Source organism: Cryptomeria japonica, chromosome 8 (genome assembly GCF_030272615.1).
Source record: "Cryptomeria japonica chromosome 8, Sugi_1.0, whole genome shotgun sequence".
Classification (NCBI taxonomy): Eukaryota; Viridiplantae; Streptophyta; class Pinopsida; order Cupressales; family Cupressaceae; genus Cryptomeria; species Cryptomeria japonica.
In genome coordinates this window covers 685927244-685953720 of record NC_081412.1, presented here as the reverse complement: position 1 = coordinate 685953720, position 26477 = coordinate 685927244, and the positions used below count along the sequence as shown (strand labels likewise).

At 36.4% G+C, this 26477-nt stretch overlaps 1 protein-coding gene across 1 annotated transcript in view; it reads right to left on the bottom strand.

Annotated features, from left to right (window-relative positions):
* LOC131032407 (pantothenate kinase CAB1) overlaps positions 1 to 26477 on the bottom strand; it is a 66468-nt gene that overhangs the window by 17287 nt on the left and 22704 nt on the right. Inside the window, exons 5-10 of the mRNA XM_057963372.2 lie at positions 15804 to 15868; positions 13331 to 13602; positions 13101 to 13186; positions 1449 to 1490; positions 423 to 496; positions 158 to 216 (exon numbers count right to left, since the gene is read on the bottom strand). Coding sequence (XP_057819355.1) covers positions 158 to 216; positions 423 to 496; positions 1449 to 1490; positions 13101 to 13186; positions 13331 to 13602; positions 15804 to 15868 — 598 coding nt within the window. The remainder of the gene's footprint in view (positions 1 to 157; positions 217 to 422; positions 497 to 1448; positions 1491 to 13100; positions 13187 to 13330; positions 13603 to 15803; positions 15869 to 26477) is intronic.

The following is a 26477-nucleotide window of genomic DNA, read 5'->3' as shown; positions in this document are numbered from 1 at the left end:
AGAAAAGCATGAGGAGGCAGAGGGAAAGAAAAGTAGAGAACCGAAGAGAGAGAGGGAGACAATGGTTGAGAGAGAGAAAGAGAGAAGATTGTTCCCAAATGAGCTTGCCATTTTCATTGCTTCTAAAGAGGGAGAGGAAGAGAGAAGAGAGACAAACCTTCCCAAATGAGCTTGCCACTGTTGTTGCTGCTAGACCCATCTCCATATAGTCACCACCTAGATATTTATACCACATACATTTCTAATCATCAACAAATATACACTTTACAATCAGATTTATTCATTATCCCCATATATAAATCTAATTACATACCGTAGGACACCTTGCAAATCACTAATATCTAAGAGGGCACACATGGAGTAAATAAAATATATTATTATACTAATCCTTGACAAGAAGCATACAGGAATATCCAACCAACCGTATATATCTCCCACAAGCATATCAATTTGTGTTGAGTCTCCTCTCACAGCTAGATTAACAGCTTCTTCAAAGCTGTAAACCAAGGAAAATTTCAATTTATTAAAAGAATTCCCAGATTTCTAATTATGATAATTTAAGAAAAAATATTATAATAAAAATTAACATTCCAAACTCATTTCTTCAACTGTATAGAAATGAGAAAGGGATGCAAAAGACAGCGTTTGGGCCTATAAGCCAATTACCAGAAACCTTAGAAATCATATGTTGAAAAGTTCAATTCCATCTGACTAGTGCCAATGTTGTTATGCTTAAACCAAAAAATAAAGAATCTTAATAAGACTGACATTGAGATGAAGTTAAACTGCATTGGACAATATGCATGAAGCAGATTGCAATTCCTTTAATTTCTTGATGGCAAGTTTATTCAGGAAAATCTAGTGATTCAAAACCTTCAGCAAAAGTTCATGGTCAAAGGTCAAGCCTCAACGATCTTGATGTGCTTTTGCAGAGGATTTAGCACTATTTGAAATACACAATCGTGCAACATTATTGACACTTAGTTTCAACTAGCTGGCATTGCTGGTAAGTTTAGAAGTACACCAGTAGCTATAGTTTCAAATTTTCAATTATTTAAAACAAATCACTCACTCACTCATGTGCATGCACATCCTATCCAATTTATGCTGTGGATAAAATGCCTTGACAAATTTTTGGTATACTAACTATTTGTAATTTATGAAGCATGCAAAATTAGATCCTAAAACAACCTTCTGAAAGTATTTTTCAATGCAAGTGTTCTTACCTAGACAAATCCATATGCTATCTGTAATGAGCTGAGAAAAAATCATACATGATAATCTACTATTGATGACCAACACAACATTCACCACCGATCTTTAATTTCAAACTTTAAATTGCTAATTATTCACACAACCATCTTAGTCTCTTGTGAGTGCTTGGTTGCAATTTTCCTTTATAAGAAATTAAATAGAAGCCAAACATTGCATTACATGAAAGAACTAACCTGTTGCAACCTGTTAATGCTGATGTAAGCCCCAAAAATGTGCTGCATAAAAAACAAATGAGAGGACATATACTGAGTAAAACCTCACCAATATACCGAATTTAAGATATACAAGTGTGCTGTATAGAAAACAAAAGAAACTAATAAAAATGTATTACAGCCTTCATATGTATGAAAAGTGACCTTAGGTATATCTTCATCCTTAATTTGGATTTGAGGGTAGGTATAACATAGACTCAACTTACTAATGAAAACAACTCTATGTCATTCAGCCAATAGATCATTTGTACCAAGTGAAATAAACATATCTTTGACAGTAATATTGTTTAACTTCAGATAGCAGGGACACATGGTGCAGATGAGGATTGGGTACCCAATGAAGGGCAGCCAATCCTGCAGCCTCCTAACACAACAGCAACTCCTTAATGTATAACGGAAACAATGACAGCAAATAGCAACTTTATGTATCAACCCAGCATTGACATTACAATTCATTATAGGCAACAACCCAAGAAACTCGTCATTGCAAAATCTCAGAAAATTATAACTATCAAGTTATCAACCCCACAGGTGCGTACCCATGTTAGAACAAGAAAGTACAAAGCATTAACTTGGAAATTATTCCAACCTCCTCTCCTTTTGACTATTCAGAAAAGATTGACCATTTCATTCTAGACTTCAGTTTCTGTTTTCATTCTCTCTTTCTAACAGCCCCTTTCTCCTCTTACTGTCTCCTGATTTTATGTCACACTAATAGAGGCATACAATCTAAGCCAGGATCACATAACATTATCTTATCGCCCCTTTTGTATCAACCATCCTGACTATATATCTGCTGCTACTTAGATATTCCATATAATTTAGTGATGATGGATCTTCGTTGGGAGGCAATGCTAACGGTGGTGCTTCTACCTTTCACAATGGCCATAAATCTATTTGGAGGAGGATGAAATGGCAGGATGCTCACAAAAAATGAGTGAATGAGGAAAAAAGGGTTTTTTGGGCGTGGGGGACTGTTGGAGAGGGGGTTTCAAAGGTGCAGATTCACCCTCTTCTTAGGGTAATGCTGTGGTTACAGGCCAATAGTGAGTTTTGATGCTGAGACCTCTAATGAAGTGAAGGAGAACGAACTATATTTTGCTGAGATGGGTTTGATTGGGGAGGCTTCAAGGTTTTTGGCCAAGTCTGCTAGAGTTACATAAATGGATTACTGAGTGTTGGAGCCCCATTTTAGAGGGGGATGTCCAGATTGTGGTTTCTTTGTGGTGGTGTTTGATAACGAGAAGGACAGGAAGAGAATCCTTTGTGAGTATCTTTGGAGCTGGGAGAAGCACATACTCTTCTTGAAACCTTGGCACCCAGTATTCAACCCTGCCACAGAGTCATTCGATAAAATCCCTGTATAGATAGGTAAGACTACCAAACTTGCTGTTACAATTCTAGTTTGAATCTTGTTTTAAAGCTATAGGTAAATACTTTAGGGAAATTTTGGGAGTAGATGAGGATTCTCTAGAGTATTTGCATACTACCTATACATGCATCTTAGTAGAGATGGATATGTCAAAAGCTCCTCCTGTGGATTTATCTTTGAATTTAGTGAAGGGGATTTGTGTGCAGTTGGTGGATTACGAAAGTATCCCCTTTATATGCAGAAGATGCTATCAAACTGTGCATTTGGCTACTAAATGTGTCAAGCAGAAACAAAATGGAAAGGCTACCTGGTGGAGGGAGGTTTCCCCCCATCATTATTCGGCGGACAAGGAAGAAACTATCATTCTGAAGGAGGGCAACGGTAAGAGAACTGATAAAGTTTTCAAGGAAAAGATGGGCATGGAGGTTGCTAGCAAGGAAGCTGATATAAAAGCGAAGGGTATGCAGAGTTCAGTCTCCTCAACTTCAAAAGTTTTAGAGGAGTTGGTGACAAAGAACAAGGACAATACACAAGCGGATTGTAGCTCTACGATCAGTATAGATAGTAGCCATGTTGGTTCACAGTGTGTGGTGGAGGGTAATGGGGTTCCATCTGGTGATACCGTCACAGTGACTCAGGAAGTTATAGAGCAGGGAGAAGGGTGGATTGAGGTGCAAGGGAAGAGGAACAAAAGAGCATTGAAGGAGTGTCTGCTTAATTGTTTGATTTGCTATCAGGACATGAATGGAATTAAACGGAAGACTTGATTTATTGACCTATTGATGGGTTTTTGCACTTTGGTGCCTTGTTGTTTGGGGAGGAGGCTCCTTGGTTGTAGCCCCACTTGGTTTGGGCCAAGCTTAAAACCCGTTCTCAATAAATTAAAAACTACTTTACTGATAAAAAAACCAAAAAAAACCTACATGCTAGATTTTAGCAATTAAAATGAATTAAAATCTTGGAAAAAATGAAAAAATGAAAAAATACTAACCTGCCCTTGAAATTCTTCGAATCTGCCCTTCAAATTTGCTTTCAAAATCCTTGCCAAATGTATGCAAGAATGCTGTGTAAGGAAGTGAGAGGGTTATGTTGGTTTTTATAGGCGAAAAAACTACAAATTTTGTGTTTATTTGCACTTCCCATGTCTCTGCCGTTCCAACGTGTTTCTTTCCATGGACTCGACAAGTTTTTTGGAAAAACTTACCAAAAACTTGGCAAAAAAAAAAAACTGAGTTTTTTGGTGAGTTCCTTGCCAAGAAAAAGAAAAGTGGTGAGTATTCACCACTTTGCCTTGCTAGAGGGTATGTGGGTCCCACGACATCCACTTCAAGGACATTAATCTTCTTGATCCAAAAAGGGAAATAGAGTGCATGGGCCCCAACAAAAGAGCCAATCGGTAAGCCAATATAATACTAAAAGTGAGGAATATTGCCCAGACAACAAAGAAACAAAGGGGCGTAGACACCAACAGATGAAATGAAATGCCCAAGCAAGAAGAATACATAATTTGTCCTTATGTCCGGCCCATTTTTTGTGGACTCCATTTATCAGCAAGGTCTAAGCAAGAGACAACTGCTTCAAAGGAGGGTGTAAGTCCCAACAACCATATTGTAATGTGAAGTTTGAATTTCCATAGGAACTGAAACAAACAAGTCAATATGTGGACCCCATAAGGTCTCCAACAGAAAAACAAAAATACAATTGCAATAAACAATCCAATAAGACTTGCAATACACATAGCAAGATCATACAAAACACCAGAATTGGGACAGCCATGTTTTTGGGTGAGCAGGATTGCATGAGTCCTAGAAGCTTTTGCATCAAATGTGCCAAATGTGCTTTTTGTGCACCATGATCACAAGTGAGGATCAAGCATTTTAATTGCTCAAATGATCCCAACACCAAGCATCTCATTAACCATGTGTTCAACCTCACACTTTTGCTCATATGGCTAGTGTAGGGTCAAATCCTAGGTGGTTGGATTCCTAGAATCAATTGAATGGCATGATTGGGAATGCCTTGAAAAATCCTAAATGTTTGTTTATAACTCCATGCAGATTTGAAATATGAGATGTTGATTAAAGTTATGCATCTGCGAAGAATAATTGCGCAACAACTAGGAAAACTAATCATGTGAAATCACTATTCTTGAAGTCCCTCAAGCTTTTATTCTGTCTTTTTAATTGAAATCACATGAGAAGCTCAAAAAAGTTAATTTCCATAGTGCCTAGTGTTTTCAACAAATAAACACCTAACATGACACCATCTCCATACATAGGAATATTAAATGTATTGCTAATCAACAAATAATTTTCCATCATGAGCAGCTGAGACATTTCACTGACTCGTGGTTGATAAATTTGAGTGCTGCCTTCTACATCTTTGTATATTATTAACCTTTGAGTTTGCCCCTAACAAGGCATGGCAAAATTCAAAAGGTGAGTGGGTTGTCCATGCCTTGTTCTGCTATGGTGTTTGTAAAGCCAAATCGTTCGTGATGATTGTGGTCTAAACCTTCCTGTAAGTTTCCCTCCTAAAATTGTTTCAAAGACCACAAAGATCTTCTTGTGACTATGGAGACCCTCTTCTGGCTCCATTGTGACCCTTTTTTTTAACAGCCATGGTATCACCTAACTTTCCTAAAAATTTGCCGCACCACGGTCTGATGCCATGTGGGGCTGTAGCAAAGTACTACTTTACAACAGATTGAATGAGCAATTATATTTGTTAATGCATGATAGCTTCGGTAAGATAAATGATTGAATGAGAGATAAATGAAGTCTCTCATTCAATCATTTATCCTATCGATAAACTATTAGGAAAAACTTCAAGCTATTTCATTTGATGATCATTCTTCATTTGTATATGTTCAATCTACTTAGTTCGATCAATGTTCAAACTATCGATAATCATATCATAGCATAGTATGCCAATTAATATCGGTTTGCATTATAATTGTGATCACCGATTATTATCGGGCTAACCAAGTATCCCAATTTATATCGGTTGATTTATTGACAGTAAACTAATGATGGTTATCGGGATTAACCGATTGCTTTCGGGTGGCAAAGCATACACCGCTTGGTATCACTTAAGCGATCACCAATTAGTATTGGTTAACAAGTTACGTAGACACCGATTGGTGTTAAATAACAAGTTACGTAGACACCGATTGGTGTCAAATGATAAGTTACGTAGACCCCGATTTGTATCGGGCTGTTGATTAATTTATACACCAATTGGTAATTATAAGTCAAAGGGTGCGATCAAGTAATGTCTTGATTGGTCATGTCTAAAAGACATGACCGGTCAAGGCATTGCTTGATCCTCCCCTCTTGCATATATATGTATCAATCGATATTTGTGAGAAGGACATCGAAATCAATAAATGCTCCTCTCACCTGCCATAGAAAAGAAGATAATCAGATTTATCATATAAATAGATAATACATAGATCAAGAAAATATAAACTAGAATATATCTTGCATATTGAATTGAGAATTGAACATCATTTACATGGTATTAGAGCTATAGTTAAATCGAACCTGAGGCTGTTCAATTTTGTGGAAAATTCAAAACAAGCATATATTCAACATCACAATTCTTCTAGTGGCTAGCGCTATCAGATTTGAAGATAGACTCGGAGGAGTTGATGACTTCTCAGCATGGAAGTTCAGAATTCAGATGATTCTAAAAGAAAATAAAGTCGAATCATTTGTAAAAACTGAAACTATAGAACCTGAGACTGAACCTGACAAAACAACTTGGAGAGAGGGAAATGAAAAGGCCATCAAAATCATAGTTGATGGGGTGAGAAATAATATTATGCCCATCATAAGGAAACATGAAACAGCCTACAACATGTTCAAAGCACTTGAAGATGCATTTGAGATATCTAATGGCAGTAGAACCTTGGCTTTAAAAAGAGAAATAAATCACATAGCCATGATCAAAGGAGAATCAGTCAATGCCCACTTCATGCGAATATCAGCCCTAGGGGATGAACTAGCAACCCTTGGATATGAGATCCAAAGCAAAGAATTAACACTCATTGCTCTAGATGGGTTGCCTAGCATATGGGAAACATTCGTCCAAGGCATCAGTGCAAGGGATGAATTTCCAAAATTCGATAAGCTAAAGGCTGACTATCTCCAAGAGGAATCAAGGCAAAATAAGAAAGGGATCAAGCAAAAGAATATAGATGAAGATCTCCAAGTTCTAAATACAAACTCAAACAAGAAAAGCAAGCAGAAACAATTTAGAAAGAGAAAGGGTCGTCACGGCAAGAACACCTTCAAGAAGGACCTTTCTCAGATTCAATGTTACAGATGTGACAAATTTGGGCACTATGTTGCCAAATGTCCAGAAAGAGCTAAGCAACAAGCCACATTTGCCAAAATAGGAAAATCTAAAAGGGAAGAGGACCTCGAGAAGTATGTACTCTATTCAACACTCACAAACCAAGCATCAAACAAAGTTAACTCCTAGGTGATCGACAGTGGCTCATCCAGACACATTACAGGATTCAGAGAAGTGCTAGACTCCATGAAAGAGGCGAATGATGAGGAAGTAACTATCGGAGATGACTCTACACATCCAGTCAAAGGAGTTGGAACCTGCACCATCAAACTAAAGTCAGGTGTATCATTACAACTTAAAGGAGTACTATATGTTCCAGGCATCAAGAGAAACCTAGTCTCAATATCAGCACTGGAGGACAATGGATACAGAGTGACCTTCATGGACAACAAAGTGTTGGCTTGGCCAAAGAATTCATCCATCAAGAAAGCTAAAACTATTGGTCAAAGACAAGGCTACTTGTATGAGCTATGCACAGAGCCCAACTTAGTCCTAATCCATGAAACTACAGATGCTAATGAAGTCTGGCATAGAAGACTAGGCCACCTGAATTTTAGAGCTTTATCATCAATGGGAGACCTTGTCACAGGTCTACCTAAGTTAAAGCAATATCATTCAGGGGCATGCAAAGGATGTGCCCTAGGTAAAAATACTAAGGGTGCTTTTCAAAATAGTACTAGGAAAACAAGTAAAATTTTAGAGTTAGTTCATTCTGATGTATGTGGACCCATGTCCGTACCTTCTTTGGGGGGATTTTTGTATTATGTAATATTTGTTGATGACTACTCTAGGAAAACTTGGATCTACTTTCTAAAATGTAAAGAATCAGAAGAGATCCTTAATAGGTTTAAAGAATTCAAATCACTAACAAAGAACTACTCAGGAAATAAAATTAAAACCCTAAGAACTGATAATGGGGGGGAATACACATCATAATTATTTAAAGAGTTTTGTAAAAATTCAGGGATTAAGAGGAAGTTAACAATACTTTATAATCCTCAACAAAATGGGGTAGCTGAGAGGAAAAATAGGACAATCGTTGAAGCTGCCAAAGCTATGATTCTTGATCAGAATCTAAATGTCAATCTTTGGGCAGAAGCAACTAGCACTGCTGTATATATTCAAAACAGATGTCCTCACTCCCATCTTGAAGATAAGACCCTTGAGGAAGTCTTTACTAAATCAAAACCAGATATCAGCCACCTTAGGATATTTGGATGCCCTGTCTATATTCATTTACCTAGGGAGAAAAGATTAAAATTAGAGCCTTCTGGAAAAAGGGGAATCCTTGTAGGATATAGTGAAACCTCCAAAGCCTACAAGATCTATATACCTGGTCAAAAGAATATTGAACTAAGTAGGGATGTGATTTTTGAAGAAGACTTAGCCTTCAAAAGAGCCCAAAGCTCACTAGAGCCTGAAGTCTATATCCCTACCCCTAGCATAGATGAAGATCCTATTCCTGAGCTTTAGAGGGAGAATCCTGAGGAAACTATAGGTGAAACTCAAAATCCACCCAGAGAAAACCTCAAGAAAAGACCACTATGGGCCACCAAGACTGTAGCAAAAGCTTAGAAGTTTGTTGCTCCTTCAGGAACCTTCAAGGAAAGCAAAAGGCCTAATAAATTCACTAGCTATGTTGCCCTTATGAATGATCTCTCTAAAGCCGAACCAAACAATGTATCAGATGCACTTGAACATCAAGTATGGAAGGATGCCATGTCTGAAGAGTATCAGTCCATTATGAAAAATGATGTTTGGGAGATTGTTCCTAGGCCAACTAAGAAATCTGTTGTTTCATTTAAATGGCTTTTCAAGATCAAACATGCTGTAGACGACAGTATTGAAAAACACAAGGCCAGATTTGTAGCTAGAGGGTTCTCACAAAGGGAAGGAATCGATTATGAAGAAACTTTTGCACCTGTTGCCAGGTATACATCAGTAGGAGTTGTATTAGCCATTGCAGCAGCAAAAGGGTGGAAGGTACACCAGATGGATGTTAAGACAACATTTCTAAATGGTGAGATCTCAGAAGAAGTCTACTTAGAGCAACCTGAAGGGTTTGAAATTCATGATGCAGAGTCTCATGTGTGTAGTCTCAAGAAAGCTCTCTATGGGCTTAAACAGGCTCCCAGGGCTTGGTATGAAAGAATTGACACCTATCTCTCAGGACTAGGCTTCTCCAAGAATGATGCAGATCTTAATCTCTACTACAAAAGGAATAAAGGTGATATGCTAATATTGATTTTATATGTTGATGACTTATTAATCACAGGAAATGATCACCTTATAGATCAATGCAAAAAAGATCCATCCAAAGAATTTGATATGAAGGACTTGGGACTCCTTCATTACTTCCTAGGATTGGAAGTATGGCAAAATTCTGACAACATTATACTAAACCAAGGAAAGTATACCTTGGAAATTTTGAAGAGATTCGGAATGCTAAACTGTAGGCCCATGACCTCTCCTATGGAAACCAATTTACATAAACTTAAAGAAGCAGCAGCAGAGTCACAACCCACTGACCCTACTCAATACAGACAGATGATTGGGTCCCTGATGTACCTGGTAAATACAAGGCCAGATATCTATTATGCAGTTAATGCTCTAAGTTAGTTTATGTGTGAACCTAAGGAGATACACCTGGTTGCAGTAAAACACATTATGAGATACCTACAAGGTACCCTAAACCTTGGTCTCAAATATGAGAAAGTTGATATAGACCTACATGGATTTACAGATTCAGATTGGGCTGGAAGTGTGACTGACAAAAAAAGCACTTCAGGGTGTTGCTTTAGCCTAGGTTTAGCTATGATATCTTGGATCAGCAGGAAGTAGTCTTTTGTAGCTCAAAGCTCCACAGAGGCCGAATACATTGCAGCTTCTATGGCTGCCCGAAAGGCAGTATGGCTTAGGAAGTTGCTTGTGGGGTTGTTTGGAGAGCCTATGAAACCCACTATTATACATTGTGACAATCAGAGCTGCATAAAACTTTCAGTAAATCCAGCGTTCCATGACAGATCCAAGCATATTGAGATTCCATACCACTATGTGCGAGATATGGTAGACAGGAATGTGATCCAATTAGAATATGTTTGTACAGGAGATCAAACTGCAGATATTCTGACCAAACCTCTTTCCAGAGTGAAGGTTGATCACTTCAGAAAAGGTTTAGGTATGATAGAAAGGTAATTTGCTTTGTAATCTGTGTTTGCATATCAATAAGATGTTTAATGTGTAAACTTCTTTGTCATGATAGGACATTTTGGATTTTATCCCCTGGGTTCATATCTAAGAGGTGACGATCTCTCAAGATAATTAACACTTGTATGTAGACATTATAAGGTGACGATCTTATGATGTCCAAACTAGTTATCATGTTGGATCTCTGGTGTGTCATGGATGTGCCATGATTGTGTTGTGGTAAAACATTTGTATAAGGTGTTAGTGCACATACCAAAACTTGGATAAGATGAGAATTTAATCTTTCTCATATGATTATCCTGAAGTATTGCGTGTTTAGGCAATACTGATATCACATGCTTAGGTGATATCCTGTCATCACAAGATTGACGTGATGGACATTTGTATCACATGTTTAGGTGATACTTCATATCATGTGATTAGGTGATATGATTTTCTAGAGAGTCAGATTGTGTAAAGAATACTAACCATCATTTGAATTGTGATGCTTGATATATTGTTTGCATTTATCTTACCTAGCTAAGAGGGAGTGTTAATGCATAATAGCTTTGGTAAGATAAATGATTGAATGAGAGATGAATGAAGTCTCTCATTCAATCATTTATCCTATCGATAAACTATTAGGAAAAACTTCAAGCTATTTCATTTGATGATCATTCTTCATTTGTATATGTTCAATCTACTTAGTTCGATCAATGTTCAAACTATCGATAATCATATCATAGTATAGTATACCGATTAATATCGGTTTGCATTATAACTGTGATCACCGATTATTATTGGGCTAACCAAGTATCCCAATTTATATCGGTTGGTTTATTGACAGTAAACTAATGATGGTTATCGGGATTAACCGATTGCTTTCGGGTGGCAAAGCATACACCGCTTGGTATCACTTAAGCGATCACCAATTAGTATTGGTTAACAAGTTACGTAGACACCGATTGGTGTCAAATGATAAGTTACATAGACACCGATTGGTGTCAAATGATAAGTTACGTAGACCCCGATTTGTATTGGGTTGTTGATTAATGTATACACCAATTGGTAATTATAAGTCAAAGGGTGCAATCAAGTAATGTCTTGATCGGTCATGTCTAAAAGACATGACTGGTCAAGGCATTGCTTGATCCTCCCCTCTTGCATATATATATCAATCGATATTTGTGAGAAGGACATCGAAATCAATAAATGCTCCTCTCACCTGCCATACAAAAGAAGATAATCAGATTTATTGTATAAATAGATAATACATAGATCAAGAAAATATAAACTAGAATATATCTTGCATATTGAATTGAGAATTGAACATCGTTTACAATATTTTGATGGGGCAACCATGGCATCACCTAAGTTTCCAAAAAATGCATGGTACCATTATGTAATGCCCTGTAGGGCTGTAGCAAAATATTGCTTTACAATAGATTAACACTATTTTGAGGGGTCAATTTCAAATCCTAAAGCCAAATATAAATTAATGTCCAAATAAATATCAAACCCCTAATTATAGCTCTATTAGGTTAAACAATCCGATAACCTTTAATCAGACTGACTACTAACCTTTAATGAGGCTGACTACTAGAAACATGAACTTCTAAACTATGCCAAATAGTTATATGCATGCACCACATAGGTTCCCCCATCTCATCTATAAATATGACATGTGCACAAATAGGATCATAACAAATGCCTTCATCTCCCTTGTTGAAGCTGATTATGCAACATGATTTTCCTTAAGAAAGAGTCTCCAGAACAGTAGTAAGACACCTAATTTTTAGCTAGTGCTTATCACTATGAATACCAACACATTATTTTTTGTTGGATATCAACCTGTGGGTTTTATCCTCTGAATTTGCACTAGCTAGAGGACTATAGGAAGACCTGCTATGCCTAGCAAAGTCATCTAGAGCAACCCAAAGACCCATGTGAAGCTCCTCAAGACCATGCTCCTCATTTTGAGCTCAGGGCACAATCACGATATAATTTGCTATAATCTCTTTGAACTTTGACTTACCTAGCATGAGGGCTAAGGAAGGATGGCCTATAAAAATCTATCTGATGAAGTAACAAATGGTTTCCTTAATCCATATAATTATGTTCCATCCCATTTTCTCAAAGCATCTCAATAGCTTTTCATAAAAGTAACTTTACCATGTGGACTGAATTGAAAAAAAAAAACTATTACAATAATTATCTGTTCTAGAGTACTGGTAGAATGAAAAGTGGAAATATTAGTTTAACATAAGCCTTTTGAATTTCCTGGAGCTTGAAATATTAGATATTTAAGAATGAAACTAAATTAGAACATGTGGAAAATGGACATGCATATCATTTTCATTGTTGACAAACTTGAGGAATTAACAAAAGCTTCTTGTCCGCCACAACCTTTTGAATAGAAAATGGAACTACAACAATTTAAGATTGATAGGAATTGAACTTGGTGGATATATTCCAGAGAAAATTAAATTTATTGATGGAGTCTATCTTGGTTAACCTTGAACGAGCTCTTAAGTATTTTTATTTTTGGTGGTCAGACATGCTTTACTGGCTAGGATTATGATGTCATACTAGACTTTTGATTATTGATAAAGCTTTTCTCAGTCCCTAAGAAATGACAGAAAAGACGTAAATTTAAATGCTGTTCATTTAGAATTCAATTATGAAGAGAAAACCACCTTCCACCAAGGCTTGTGCCACCAACACGCTGAAACTTGTCTGGAGAATCCACTCTCAAAATGCTAACACCAGACCCAATATTTACCTGCCATTTCAATTAAATTAAGAACAAGGTTGGTAACAAATTGATAGATACGTACAAAGATATGATGTGAAATACAAAATAAACAGTTCTCAAAGATTTTCCAGTTCATCTACATAACTATTCCAGCAAGAAAATTTTGTCTACCACAAGATAGGGGTACAAGTTCTGGCTCCCATCTAACAATACACTGTTGCCATCTCTTTCAGGATGAGGGCTTTCTGAGACTGCTGTAGTCCTTAGCTTCTCTCCATCATCACTCTTTTCAATGGCATCCTCATTGGAATGAAGTTTCATACTATTCTCGTCCCCACCATGTTGTCTTCCTTTCTCCCTAAGACGACAATCATTGTCATCATCATCACTGCTATTTTCATGTGACTTCCAAGGACGTTGTATATGCCCTGCTTTATATGAACCTGCAGCACATTTTGACTATTATATTTCTTGTTAAATATTATGCCCAAACTTTAAATATTTCCTGGTTTTACCAGGGTAACTCAGGTTAATGGAGAAATTTTGGAAACAAAAGCAATTTGAAGAATTTGTCACAATAATATTGAAGTCAGCTTCAATGTGTAAAATTGATATGTTATTTTAGGGAAATGTTATGCTTGATCCTATGTCTTTTCATCACATTGACATATCATTCAGATTACTCGAAATGCAGTTCCTCTAACCCATGAGAATCTAATCTTATATCACTGTTAAGAAACCATTTGAATTCCTCATTATCTAATTAATGCTTTGGTCTGAAGTGTTCATGAGCACTGGTAGTTTAGTGCAGTCTTTGTTGCAATGGTTACATTTTATGTGTTATAACATATGGTGTGCAATAATTTAAGTACTAAATAAAGGTTTATAGGATATTTTTTATTACAAACCCTTATCATGCATAAATACACTAAGGATAGTAAGGGGTATTAGCTGGGTTTGTGTGAATTCTAACTTGTCATTTAGCAGTTCATTGCGGAGGCCACCAATAGTCATGTATTTGTACTTGTTATAAGTGATATAATAGACCAAAGTGCTCATGGGAATCGCTAGTTTAGTGCAGCCTTGGTTATACAATAATATAACAGGTACATCCAATATATTCTGTTCCTCAGGTCATGAATGTATATAATTGTAAATACACATCCTTAATGCATATAAATTCTTGAAATATCACGAGGGTCATTAGCCTTAGTTTTTGTACATAGTAATATGTGCTTTGGCATGCCTCACAGAAGCTTCCAGTCATCATAGATTTGTATTCAGTATATGTGATAGAGTTGCCACCATCTATCAGTTTCTATAATGCCTTCTCTCTACTAAGTGGATGCAATGCACTTCAATATTCATTTCCCTACCATACTATTCTTTGAAGGCAATCTTTGCTCTTAGATTATTACATGTTTTCACATACTTCTTATTTCCTATTGCATAAATTTCACATCTATTTCTGGCAACAAAAGATTTGTGGTTATTTAGGATGATGTCTATCCAAAGCACATTTGAGTATCATTTCTTCTCTTAGGCCAATTTAGCCCCATCTAGCTTTCCATTCTGAGTTCCTTCCTTACATATTGAATGGTACCATCATTCTCTTGGATACCTTTGATATTGGGGTCCACATAGCTCTGATTCTCCACTGGTAGATCAGAGATTGTTCTAGGTAGCTTTGGATAAAGGTAAATTCTGGATAGGATCCGAGGAATACCAATACTTGATGCATGGTCAATAATGAGGCTAGAGGAAGGAGGGTAATCACTCCTTAACTCAGGTATGAAGAATAAGCGTGTGTAGTTTAACTGAGTTTGGGTTCACATGAGTAGCCTATGCCAGAGGATAGAAATAGGGCATCCAAATTAAATTAAATAACTTATTTCAAACATTTATGCTAATTAATGAATCATAGTATTCAGACTTTGACGTGGGAAAAAATTGACAAGCTGCTTTTTGATTTAGACTCGTAGAAAAACTTAGTCAAAAGTTGTAAATTTAAAAATAACTTTAATGTGTTTTGAAAAAAATAAAGTTGATTTTCTAATTTTTTCAGACTTGGCAAAGTCGATGAATTGAGGCTGCAGACTTGCTGAGCCTGAATCAAACGAGGGTTTGCAAGTCCTCACAAAGACTTTCCAAGTCTCAACACACTTAAACTTTTCCACAAGGGAAAGTAGGCTGTAACATTGTAGAATCAACTTCACTATACCTTTTCTCTTAGATTATTAATAAAGTTGAAACTAAATGCTACGCTGTAAACTCTCTTGCAAGAGCTCCAAGATGTAACATTAGTTTAAATGCTTATCATTTTCATTCAATCCACTATAAATAAATTTGTTTTGTTACTTCTATTCTTGCGCAAATTTCCATTGATTTTCATTGTCATTGATGGAAAAAAACAGAAGTCTCTTTCTATTGCCATTCCACTTGAAACAAGCATATGCAAACTTAAAACATATCCGTTGATGAACAATTGACTATGCACAATGATTTTTCAACTATAATTAAGCACTACATAGAGTATCCTTCCCAAGACTATGCATACTTGTGTGTACATTCTTTTTACCATGACATTGAGAAAAAGGTTACATGCTTGCCAAAAGCTAGGTGATCAAAATACGGAACAAAATACCTATAGGATGCTCAAAGCTTTCATGTTGAGCATTCCTGACCAAAAAGTCGATACCTCGCACCAAGCTGCCAAGTAAATAAGAAAATTGGAGTTAGAAAAAAAAATAGAAACCAGTGAAATAGCTTATAGCAATAACCAGAACTAGTAAACACTTTATACCAATCTTCAAATCACAATACAAGAAATTAATCATTGCTGATGGGCCTTTGAGTCGTGTTCCAACATTCTATGTTCAAAAATGAAAAAAGTTTCAAGAATCTGGCAACTACAAATGATCATCCTACTCTTATTTCACTTACAAGCCACATAAAGCTGCCACAACAAAAGTGAAACATTTCAGAAGTTTTTGTCACAGCCAAAAAATATATTATAATTAAATTAAAAATGTATCGTCATAAGGGATATTAACTTACAAAACTTCAAAGCATGGCATAAAGTAAGAAGCGATTAGTTGAAGGTGCAAGCAAAGTACAATGCCTGTTGAAAAGATTGATTCTAAGACTTTAAACAACACAATTAAAATAAGAACTACATAAAATTGGAACAACAGCCATACAAAAGTCTATTAGGAGATCCATCATTCTTTCACAAAATCTTGTATGCATAATTTACAGAGTGCGTCCCCGGGTTTTTTTTCAGGCGTCCTGTAATGTCCCTCTTTGGTCAACTAGGAAAGCCGGAACAATTACCCAATTCCTACTTCTTACTTTGTCGAATAGTTGACAAGAAAACCAAGAAAAGTTGTTTCACCAAATATCAGTTGCTATTTCTGCTATAAATATATGTACCTATGCAATATTGATATGGAATGTTTAGCAATGCCTGATATATATATATATACTTATTAAATATGCTATGAATGCTTGTGCAATCGATAGGTATTGGTTTTAGCAATTTGATTGCTTTGTCTAATTAATCAATCTGAAATATGCAGTGTATTGATATCACTTATCAATACAAATATCAATATCTTGCAACTAGAATAATGACTGCTATATCTGATTAATACTTTAAGAGTCTGCAATGCCTTCAATTATCACTTATAGCGATAGTATTGCTGTGTCGATCTGATCTTGATGAATGTGCAATATGCTGGCTGTCTGATTTACAATCTTGATAATTCTGCCACTGTTGCCGAGAGGCAATGTGCTCAAAGAGCGGATCTAATACTGGATATGTATAAAAGAAGAAATGTTCGATGATCCCATTTTGATCTTCCTCTTATACCCTGCTAGATAGTAGGGATGCACCTCTTGAATTATTAAAGGACATATCCCTTCCCAATTACATCTCTTTAGAAGTACCACAACACAAACAAATTGCATCTCTTCTTACATTTGGTCAAACTTAACTAATCACACCTTTCCATATTGCTAACGTAATCATCTCAAAACCATCGATTAGTCTTCTCACTAATCAGTGTCCTCATGAATTGATCACCGTCATTGACTATCGTTACCACTGATATTCTTCTCATAACAAGCGCTGACTATAGTATTATTCATCCTTAGTAGTCATTGATATTTATTTATTAATGCTGGCATTGATAACGTTTGATGAGAAATCAACATAATGATGTCAATCATTCTTGTATATGTCATCTTCAAGTATGCTTGCTCACTTCAAACTTAATTTGCTTCCGATTATCATTGATGTATAATTGATCAGGCCTGAGTAGTATCACACCAATCCTCAAACATAATAAATCTGGTCTTAGCGACAAGCCTCTTGTCATGGAGTATCGATTAGTTGATCGGAAGCATCCTTTATTGATTATGTAATTGATAGTGTTAAGTGACTGGTATTGATATCTTTCCATGCTTTTGCCGTTCATCCTTCATTCAATGTCTTACAATAAAGATCTCTTGATTCATTTTGCAACTTTGTCTCTTTTAGAGACTTCACAAAATTGAAGAAGTACTAATGATGTAAGGTCAAAGTTGGGGATAACTTTGTCTATAAGCAATTTGACTTTGACTCTCAATTTAACACAAATTTGGCATAAGAATTCTGCTAGTTCTTATATGTTAAGGTTATATAATGTATATGTGCATGCTTTATCGATGTTTTCATATGAATATTTTAAATTCCCCAATATATTTTAATTTACCCTATGTTCATGTAGCCATCCCCTGCCGCCCTCGTCTCAAAAATTCAGGGTAACATAGATAATTTATTATGGCCTCAAAAGGGTCAACTCAACCCATTAAGAACTTATATGCAGCATTCCTTGAGTAAACAACTCTCTTTGCAACCCAGGACTTCAATAATGCCTGCCTTCCAACCTCAAAAGAAAAATCAATTGGATAGACCTTGGACAACTCCTCCTTTTGGGAATAGTAAGTTGAACATGGATGGTGTCTTAAGGGGCAATCTGGGACAGGTTAGTATAAGGCATTGGTAAATATTCAAATAAATATTTAGCCTTCTTCTTTGCTGAAAAATTGGGACATACAACCAATAATCTAACAGAGATCAAAGCTGTTTATGAAGGAATATAAGAGCCTTTCAAAATTGGGTGGCAAAAACTACAAATCAGAGTAGCTGGATACTCCTTTGCTGGGTGTGCGTATCTCTGTATCCATATCGGATACGAATACGATAAGAGCATGGATACACATCAGATACCATACCCACACGTGTCCAAAGATCCTTGATTTTTCAACCATGTCGGATATTGTGCGATATGAAATTTTCTATTAAAAAAATTGACGTAAATCTTCCTAAACTCAAGTTAAAAAAACTTCAATCATACAAAAAAATTTTGGCACAAACAAAACCTACACTAAATGAGGAAGACAAATGAAATATTTTTCTATTTCAGCGACCCATTTTTTGGGTTATCTTCCAATGCAACTCTACTATTTTTTGCAAATTGTAAATTGTTAAATCAACTTATAATTATGTATGTAGCAATTATCTGTCTATATTGCTTTTAAAGCAATAAAATCTGCTCTAATAACTTAGAAAAAATTGTGTTAAAAATATGTGCATGTGTTTTTTATGAATGTCATTTCAACCATATCCATATTGGGGGTCTTCAAAAATGGCCATATCTGTATCCAATACCGTATCGGTATCTATTTCCATGCAACTTTGCTACAAATTAAATCTGACCCAAAGGTAATCATTAGCCTTTTATCTGATCCTAAGGGATTCCATAGCAAAACTTGGCAAATAGAAAGAGAGTTGGGGAAGATTCAAAGCTTGCAAGACAAGTTCCAGGAGTTTCAATTCAGCCATGGTCCCAGAACTCAATAAAGTAGAGGATAGGCTAGCAAATTGGGCTCTTGACAACTCTAGCCTTCTTTGTTATGGATTGCTCCCTCAGTGGTGGTTGACTAAGCCTTAAAAGGACCTGCAAAAGTTTCTAGGTTCTGATTTATCCCAATGAATTCTACTATGTATCATGCTCTCTATGTTGCCCAGGCTTGAAATATTAAATTTAGGCTTGATATAGTCATGTATGATAGTTTGATTTCCATCTAAGATGACGAGGCTCTTTTTTTCTATTAAAAAAAATGATGAGTGACACTTCTTTTATATAGGTGATTTATATTTTGCATATTAGCAAGTCGTCCTAGGATTCATCCATAGCCAATAATTTGAATTTATAGACATTAAGCAATTTGGGCCCTCTAAAACTCACACTTGGAAAAAATTGCAACTTCTAAGGTAGGTTGGCCTAAGAAATAATTTGCAATAGATATATATTTTTGATGTTAGGGAAAGTATAATGCACTCTAGATTAGAATCAGAATCAAGCAACCCCATTGTTAGCATCAACAGTATCTTCAATAATAAGTCTGATCCAATAACACAAGAAATCCATTGGTAATTCTAATTAACTTGTCTTGTAATGAAATCCAATATCCCAACAGATTCCATTAGACATCATTATATTCAAGCATCTAAAAACAGTCATTTTGGAATTTTAACAAGCAGCCCAAGGAGTATCAAAGTTCATAGATTGAGGATGCCTTCCAACAAGTACTTTGAGGTAGGGAAGTTTGACGTGCTAATAGAATATGCTAGTACATTGAAGCATGTTATGGTTGGATTCCAAAAGGAATGCTAACCAAGTGAAAAAACTACAAAATTCTGATCCTAAAAAGATATTCACTATTGGATTTTTGTTGGGAATTGACTTCAGGAAGGACCATAACTCGATATTAGAGTAAGAAGACTTCAAAACTTTGACTCCATAAAATATTATATTGAAGTATGTCAAGGTTTTTAACTTCAAAAGGAACGCCAACCAAGCATTGGTGAAAAGGTAACTCTTGGGAGATCACATTGATTCCTTCTATCCTTCTCTTACTAGTGTAGTTATTTCATTTTCTCTCCTTTGGAGAGGAGTTTTTAAATTTTTCCCATGTGGTTTTCTCCTTTTCTTCGGTTATAAGAGATTTCATTTGTTGGTGCATGGGTACCTGTTGATGTGTTTTTCATGCACATGCGAACACAGAATAAAATACCAAGGTATCTTATCCTCTCTTGAACAAAGCTTCCCCGACTGCTGAAGATCTCGCTGAAGGATCAATCGGAGCAACTCCAAGGTTCTGATATGTAGGGTCTCTACGTGTGGATAAGCTTCTTGCGATATGATGTGATTTTGCTGGAATCACAAGGGGACTTACATTCGATGACCTGAGTGTTTGATTTGCTTTGGATATCACTGGAATGTGGAATTTCACTGGTCCTTGATTTTAAAAAGAAAAAAAGGATAAGGGTTGGAGAAGGATCTAATTCTAACACTAAGAATGTAGGAGCAATGGATGACCTTTGATGAAATTCTAACTAAGTCTTGCTTTGACATGCTAGGATCATCTCCACAAGGTTAGTGCGATCTTCTAAGGATGACTTTATGATGTTCAGATCACCGCTACAAGCATAGACACCGTCAGGTTGATGCATATCAATGAAGAAGCGATAATTGAAGTTAAGCTTAAGCTGAATGATTCCAGTTGACTACGCAAGGCAAGTCTGCAATCAACAAACCGCTAGTAGTATGGATATACAAATTTCACTGTTGACCATACAAATTTCTTCCATTCATCTAATAATGTTGGTTGAAAATTTTGTACACTTGGGGAAATATACAAAATTGTGGTTTCAACCACAGCACACGAGTAAAACTCTCCTAATTAAGGGAAGGCTCCCCCTATCTAACTACAATTTTAACAATAAAATAGGATGGGACAGCAATCTTTCTTCTTTTTTTCAAGAAAGACAATACCCTTTTCTCTTCACAGAAAAGGATAGCGATTGAATATAAACAGCAGTAACCAATTTCAGATGAAACAAGAGAAAGGAAATGAAGTTTCCTGAAAGCTCAAAGATTTCCATCACTTCCTTCGGGACGAGATAGCAATATCAAGCTCAAAGACTTGATTATATGAAGTCCTATCTACCCTTTTCTACACTAATGATATAAGGGACAAGTTATGACAGCTCAAAGACTGAAAATATCTTGTTCTTTTCTTCTTTAAAACAATAAGAAGTAGTGTAAGCTCAAAGACACAACTATTTCCCACAAAATCTACTCCTAAATTCTCTTAAGAACAAGTAAAAGCACAAAGACTTGCAGCTTCTCTCAACAAAATATTTATTCTAATCTATATTAAACTCAACTACTTGCAGCACAAAGGCTGCAAATCAGATGTGATTAAGCTCTCAAAGAAACACTTGCAAAGAAGGAAATATGGAACACCAACTCAAGGATGTAGCACAAAGACTCAAAGCTTGAGTAATTTTCTTCTATTCCTTCAATCTTTCAGTTTACACATAAAAGCTCAAAGACTTCTTGGCTGCAAATTTGACAGAGTTTTAGCTTGCTTTCAAAAAGATATCCATTACAATAGACCCCCTCAAGTATTTATAGGAGAGGAGTCATGAGAAAAAGGTGGGAGGATCCCAACTAACTTGATAAATTCTCTCAACCACCTAGACTTATTCAATAACTAAGTTTGACTTATTCCAACTACAGTCCTAATTGAACACAACTTGTAGTTGCTTTACATGTAATTACAAAAGTGCAAGTAATGTGTTAACTTGCATTTTACAAAAAACACTTTTACATGTAACTTGTCAAAACAAAATTACAAATGCATAACCAAAACTATTCCATGTGTCTAAAGACACGACTCTAACTGCATCATCCTTTGTCTGTGATGATCTTCATGTCGCTTCAGGATGCTAGAACTTGAAGTATTTTGGATTGGTAAAGACATCTTGAACCGGAACGGGAACTTGCATCCTCATCTTCTTGCTTGGGGTAGTACAAGAGGGAAAGGACTGCCTTCCTCTTTTCATGTCATGACCATCTTTGTCTTGAAAGCATTTTATGCTCTCAACCATAAATTGTTTTTGTATCTCTTCTTTGTATCATCCTCCAATCTTGAAATCTTCTTGCAAAATAAGGCCCATGCCTTAATCCATTGATTTGGTAGATCGTGTGTGCAAACCGGACTGACAAGGGAAGAGATAAATTGATGCAAAAATGGGCTCACAAGTGAAGTTCGGGTTTTGGAAGTCGCATTACATGTGTGGGAAAAACAAGAGAATTAACTTGTAAGTGTGGGAACAAACATGCAACTTCATATGTGTAATGGGTAACTACAAGTTTGCACTTGTAATTGGACCTTTAAAACTCATTTACAAGTGTTTTTTGAGTGCATTTTGGACCAATTTCGGGTTCTGGATGGCTGACCGCAGGTAGACTTTAAATGGGGAAAATGAATGAAGGTGTGATATGAGTGGATGAAATGTACGGATGATGGAAATGAATATGAAAAGATTTTGGGAAGATCATCTTCAAGAAAATGGGAAGAACTTTCAACATGCAACCCGGTTCTAAAAACCTGATTTTGAAAGAATGGGTATTTTTCATCTTTGCAACTTCATATTTAAACAAAAGATGGTTAAATCTTTTATCCGTAAGGGAAGAACAATGATTTTCATCCAACTTGTAATCAGGATTTAAAATCTCGAATAGAAGTAAAGAGGGAAAATGGGGAAGAACGACGCAATTCACAAATTGCTATCAAAGGGGAAAATCTCTCTCACAAAAACCGATTTTTGGGGAAGAACCAACCATTTACAAATTTACAACTAGAAAGGAGAAACAAGAAAACAAGAAAACAAGAAAAATGAAACAAGAAGAAAATAAATCTTACCTTGCTCCAATCTGAAAATGCCTCCAAAAGATGATCAATCTTTGAAATAAAGAAGAATATCTCTTAAAAAGAAATTAACTGTATTCCAAACCCTAGCCACGTTTTTGAAAAAATGCCCAAAACTGAAAAACGTGGCAGCAAATGCATGAGAAATGGCATGGAAAATGGTCAAGACTCTTTCTAACCTCAACGCCTTAGCATACCAAGCCAAAACGATTCATAACATTGCTGATTCGTGGCATTCCAAATGGCAAAAAAACATGGCTGCTGTTATAAAGCTAAAAACCAGCAATCTTAACCTCCATGTGGCGTGAAAGGTGTTTGAAAATGCATGGAAATAGGAAGGAATCCAAAACGCCTTCTATCTCCCAAAAAATCTCCACAAAAATTTGCTAAAAATCCTCAAAAAAAACGTTTTTCCTTGCAATTCAGGTTTTTTGGAACAAATAGCAAGTTTAAAACACATGAAACAATGAAAATCAGGTTTTTTGGAGAATATAACAAGTTTAAAATTTCACTTTTTCAACATGTTAGGCAAAATCGGGATTTTTTGACCAAATAGCAAGTTTAAAATGTCAAAAATGCACTTTATAAGCAAAATCGGGTTTTTGGAAACAAAGTGCAAGTTTTAAATTGTCACTTTTTCACTTACTAGGCAAATTCGGGTTTTAAAAATGCAATTACAAGTTTAAAATCCTCAAAAATCACTTGTAAAGGGGAAATAAAACCCCTACAACAAGTTTTAAATCACTTGCACATATGTAATAGGGGTTCAAAATCCCCTTTACATGTAAAAACCATTAAAGTAGGGGTTTTTGGAAAGAATTACAAGTTTACTTGTAACTTAACCAAAAAATCCCTATTTTAACTAAAAAAGACCAAAAAACAATAAAAACAATAAAAGGGAAATTTAAAACAAATTACAAGTAACATCTTTTAATAAAGTGCACATGTAATAAGCTAAAAATTCCCCCACAAAGACCAAAACAATGAATATCATTAAAACTTGCAGTTCAAGAAAAATTCTCCACCTGCAGTTGGGATTTTAAAATCCGATTGAAGGAAAGACATAGCAAACGAACCCAGAATTTGACGAAATTCGAAACGTAGTTCGTGGATGGACTAAGGATTAAGCCAGTCCAAGGATTAGTCGAAACTCTGCCTCGAGAAGCGTGTCATAGAGTAAATTTTTAAAAAAAATTTCACAAAAATTTCAAGTAATGGTCCCTTCATTTTTGAAAACAAAAATGAGGACAACAAATAACATGAAATCAAATTTGAGAAGTATAGAGACCATGCAAATTGTCGAATTGACACATAGAATTCACCATTCCTTCAATGAAGTTTACATGTCTTTTGCAACAATCTCTTGGCAACAATCTTTGCCTTCTCTTTCTACTCTACTCTAAAATGCTATCTACTATTGAGCTACTAATTATTGACTATCTCTCTTTTGCTAACTCCTAACTATTCTCTGACTATTAACTATTAACCTTTACAAATGAGGAGCCAAGGCTTTATATGGAGAGCCCTTTATAAACAGACGGCTCTGATTGACTTAGAATAAATGGCTAGGATTAAAGGATAGAAACCCTAATTAGGGTTTGTTATAACAAACTTCTTTAGCCAATGAGAAAATTACATTCCAGGAGTGAGGATCAATAGGAAGCAGGGGTAGGTACACCAAAGTTTGTGCCGCCTCCGATGAGTCAGGTACATTGAATCTGGACATGCTGAGGTGGACCAATCCGACTGGAGGAGCTGTGGTTGGGATGCCACCTTGTCTGATGTCTGTGTCTTGGTTGATACTCCTCTGTCCTTGATGTGATGAATGATGTACCTCCTTTACTCCCATGTGCTTGGTGAGGCTTCCTTACTGTCAAGTCTTCTTTCTCTGGTAGCATACCTCGCCTTGAAGTGTTGGTAAGGTCATTCTTCTATGTCATCATTTGGGTTCTTAGTGTGTCGAAGTGAAGGTTTTGGAGATAGCTTGCAATTCCTTGAACACTTGAAATCTCCCAATGCTTTCTCGAACACTTGAAGTCTTCTTCCATGCATTTGGAATGTCCTTGATGATGATGGGCTTAGAATAGGTCGTCCTTGTCTTGGCCTGATTTTCTTTCACTTGCAACACAAACCAAAAGATGATCAAGTACACATGATATATTTATCCCGTTCATAGCATTTCTTACCTTAAATTATTAACAAGGCATCGAGATAGAATTTGCCTTAGAATCCTTCCCAGGGACAGGCCCTATAAGAATTTCGCTCAGGACCCTTTGGAAGGGTCGGGAGCGAATTTTGACAAAGTTGCTCAATCAAACCTCATTCTCAACATTACCTCACCAAGATCAAGTCATTAACCTCCAAAATTGCCATGGAATAGGTTTTGCTCAAGGACCTAGGCAAAATATTAGACCACTTAGGAATTTCGCTCTGGACCCTTTGGAAGGGTCAGGAGCGAAATTTGCATTCTTGGCTCAAATTCTTCTCACTTTGTGACCATACTCGCTCAGAGGCATGTCTAAGGATGCCCTCAATCTCAACCAATACCAAGCTTGATGCAAAATTGGAGCAAAATGGAGTTTTTAAGGATTTCGCTCTGGACCCTGGAAGGGTCAGGAGCGAAATTCCTGAATTAGGCTCAAATTCTATCATTTCTTCACTCTTTCAACTCCAAACCACCTCAAAAGGCAAGGACATGTCACTCCACACCTATCTATGCCATAAAAACCAAGGCTTTGACCATCTCCAAGGGAAAATAGGTGTCCTTCAAGAATTTCGCTCTGGACCCTTGGGAAGGGTCAGGAGCAAAATTCTAGTCTTAGCTCAATTCCTTCACGTTTGGTGATCATAAGCAACTCAAAGCCATGCCTAAGGACATCTTCAATCTTGATCCACACTTGGCTAGACATAAAATTGAGAGGAAAAGGTAGATTTTAGGAATTTCGTTCTGGACCCTTTGGAAGGGTCAGGAGCGAAATTCAAGATTAAGGCTTGATTCTTCATTCCCTTCGCACTCATTCACTTCCTAAGGCAAAACATGTTGATTTACTTCCAAATACTCCCAAGGAACTAAGATCTTGGTCCAAACAAGGAAGAAATGGGTGTGTTCTTGGAATTTCGCTCTGGACTCTTTGGAAGGATCAGGAGCGAACTTCTTGACTAAGGTTGATTTCACACTCCATTACTTCTCTTTGCCTTCAAGCTTGATCAAACTCACTTCTCACAATAATCAAATCCATCTGCCATCCTTTTAGCTCAAAACAAGGTCATTTTCATCATTTTAGGCAAGGTAGGGGGTCAAACTGAGGATTTCGCTCTAGACCTAGGCCAAGGATAGGACCTATAGGGAATTTCGCTCTGGACCCTTTGGAAGGGTCAGGAGTGAAATTCTCCTTTTGGGTTGATTTCTACCACTTCATCACCTCAAACCTCTTCTCAAAGGCAAATATGCATCAAAGCCTCCTCAACCATGCCTCAAAAATCCAAAACT